This window comes from Asparagus officinalis, chromosome 6 (genome assembly GCF_001876935.1).
Source record: "Asparagus officinalis chromosome 6, Aspof.V1, whole genome shotgun sequence".
Classification (NCBI taxonomy): Eukaryota; Viridiplantae; Streptophyta; class Magnoliopsida; order Asparagales; family Asparagaceae; genus Asparagus; species Asparagus officinalis.
In genome coordinates, this window is record NC_033799.1 from 2,901,713 (window position 1) to 2,903,618 (window position 1,906).

At 32.6% G+C, this 1,906-nt stretch overlaps 1 protein-coding gene across 1 annotated transcript; it reads left to right on the forward strand.

Annotated features, from left to right (window-relative positions):
• On the forward strand, window positions 744-1,139 carry LOC109844736. Its single transcript, XM_020413849.1, has one exon. The coding sequence runs from the start codon at window positions 744-746 to the stop codon at window positions 1,137-1,139; it is 396 nt and encodes a 131-aa protein (XP_020269438.1).

Here is a 1,906-nt window from a genome sequence, read left to right on the forward strand (position 1 = left end):
CCTTACCTCTTTGTCATTGGTATGGAGTTTCTATCTAGAAAACTTAGTGCTCTAAAAGATGACTCCTCTTTCAAATTTCACCCGAAGTGCTCTAAACTGAAGATTAATCATTTGATATTTGCTGATGATTTGCTCTTGTTCTGTAAAGCTGATATGAGCTCTATTGCTAAAATTTATGAATGCCTACAAGAGTTTGGACAAGCTTCAGGCTTGGAAGCTAATGCAAGTAAGTGCTCTGTTTTCCTTAGTGGAGTTAGTGATAGTCTCAAAATTCAGATTTGCAATTATCTCAAATTCCCTGAGGGTATTCTGCCTGTGAAGTATCTGGGGCTGCCTCTGAATGCAAAAAGGCTCTCGTACTCTGATTGCTCCTGCCTTATTGACAGAATTAACAAGCAATTCCAAACCTGGCAGCAGAAAAAATGTTTGTCTTATGCAGGTAGGCTTGAGCTGATTAAATCTGTGATATTAGGCATTCAAACATATTGGATCAGTAATTACATTCTGCCGGTTAAAGTATTGGAAAGAATTGACAGAATGAGTTCTGAATTTGTGTGGGGACATAAACTTCATCTGGTAAATTGGAAATCAGTGTGTCAGGGAAAGGAGCAAGGGGGACTGGGGATTTTTTCAGCTAAGCCTGGTCTAAAACTATTTGGGATAGTTTTTTATATCCTAAACATTCTTTCATAATGTGGCTAGTTTGTCATTCAAGACTTCTCACCAAAGATAGATTGGGCCGAATGGGTATCCTGAGCTCAAATCAGACTCACTGTGTCCTGTGTAATAGACAGGAACTGGAGACCAGTAACCACATCTTCTTTGAATGTCAATTTTCAGCTGAAGTCTGGAATTTAGTGATGGAATGGTTGAAATATAGATGGAGGTCATGTGTATGGGGTTTGGTTTTGAATTGGTATTCTTATAGTTTGAAAGGAAAGGGCCCTATGAAGAAATTGAAGAGGATGTGCCTATCCACTGCTGTTTATATGATCTGGAGGGAGAGAAATCGGAGAATCTTTCAAGGCAAAAGGAAGCTCTCTGCTCAGATTCTTAGTGACATCAAGTTTTCTGTTTTTGCAAAAGTTCTTAATGATAATTCAAATGTACATATGAAGTATATTCTTGAGAACCTGTAATTCTTTGGTTTCCAGCTCTGCTGGCACTTAGATGTACTACTCATTCATAAATTGGAAGATGAATAAAATTAAGTTCATTGACCAAAAAAAAGAAGAAGCTTAAATACATTTACATAAGAGAGAGGGATGCCATTTTAAAATTATCTTTCTAGAAATTATTAAACATCCTCTAGTTTATTATTAGCTCTTAGAGTCCCCTAATTTATATTTGATACTTACAATTTATATCTCTAAAATTTTATTTCAAGGGTATTAAGTGCTAGAATATTGAGGAGGATTTAGTGCAACTCAAGATATAGAAGAGTGAATTATGTATAATTTTTCCTATTTATTTTAATAATGCAATTTACAGATGGTTAATGGAGAAATGGATAACCCTTCATGAATGAGTTCCTTATTGAAGGGGGTTAAGAAGACAGTGGAATAATAAAAAGTTGACAACTTTTCATATTACTATAATATTATATTATATATTTATTTATTTGAATTGGTAAATAAATAACTTTTTACTCATATTATATTTGATAATTGCACATATTTAATAATTCATATAAATATTATATATTAATGTGATATAATATATATTATAATTATCATACATTAACTATTATACTCAAATAGTAGATTAATAGCAGAAAATTAATAATTAACAGCAGAAAATTGATGATACTCTTAAAATTATAGTAGTAATCCATTCTATAAGCATCATCAGGACCAACTAACTATATCATTTTCTAAATTTATCTTCCTGCACTTTTTTATTTGTC

Coding starts and splice junctions, on each gene's coding strand:
- LOC109844736 (XM_020413849.1), top strand. CDS start 744: ATGGGTATCCTGAGCTCAAATCAGACTCACTGTGTCCTGTGTAATAGA.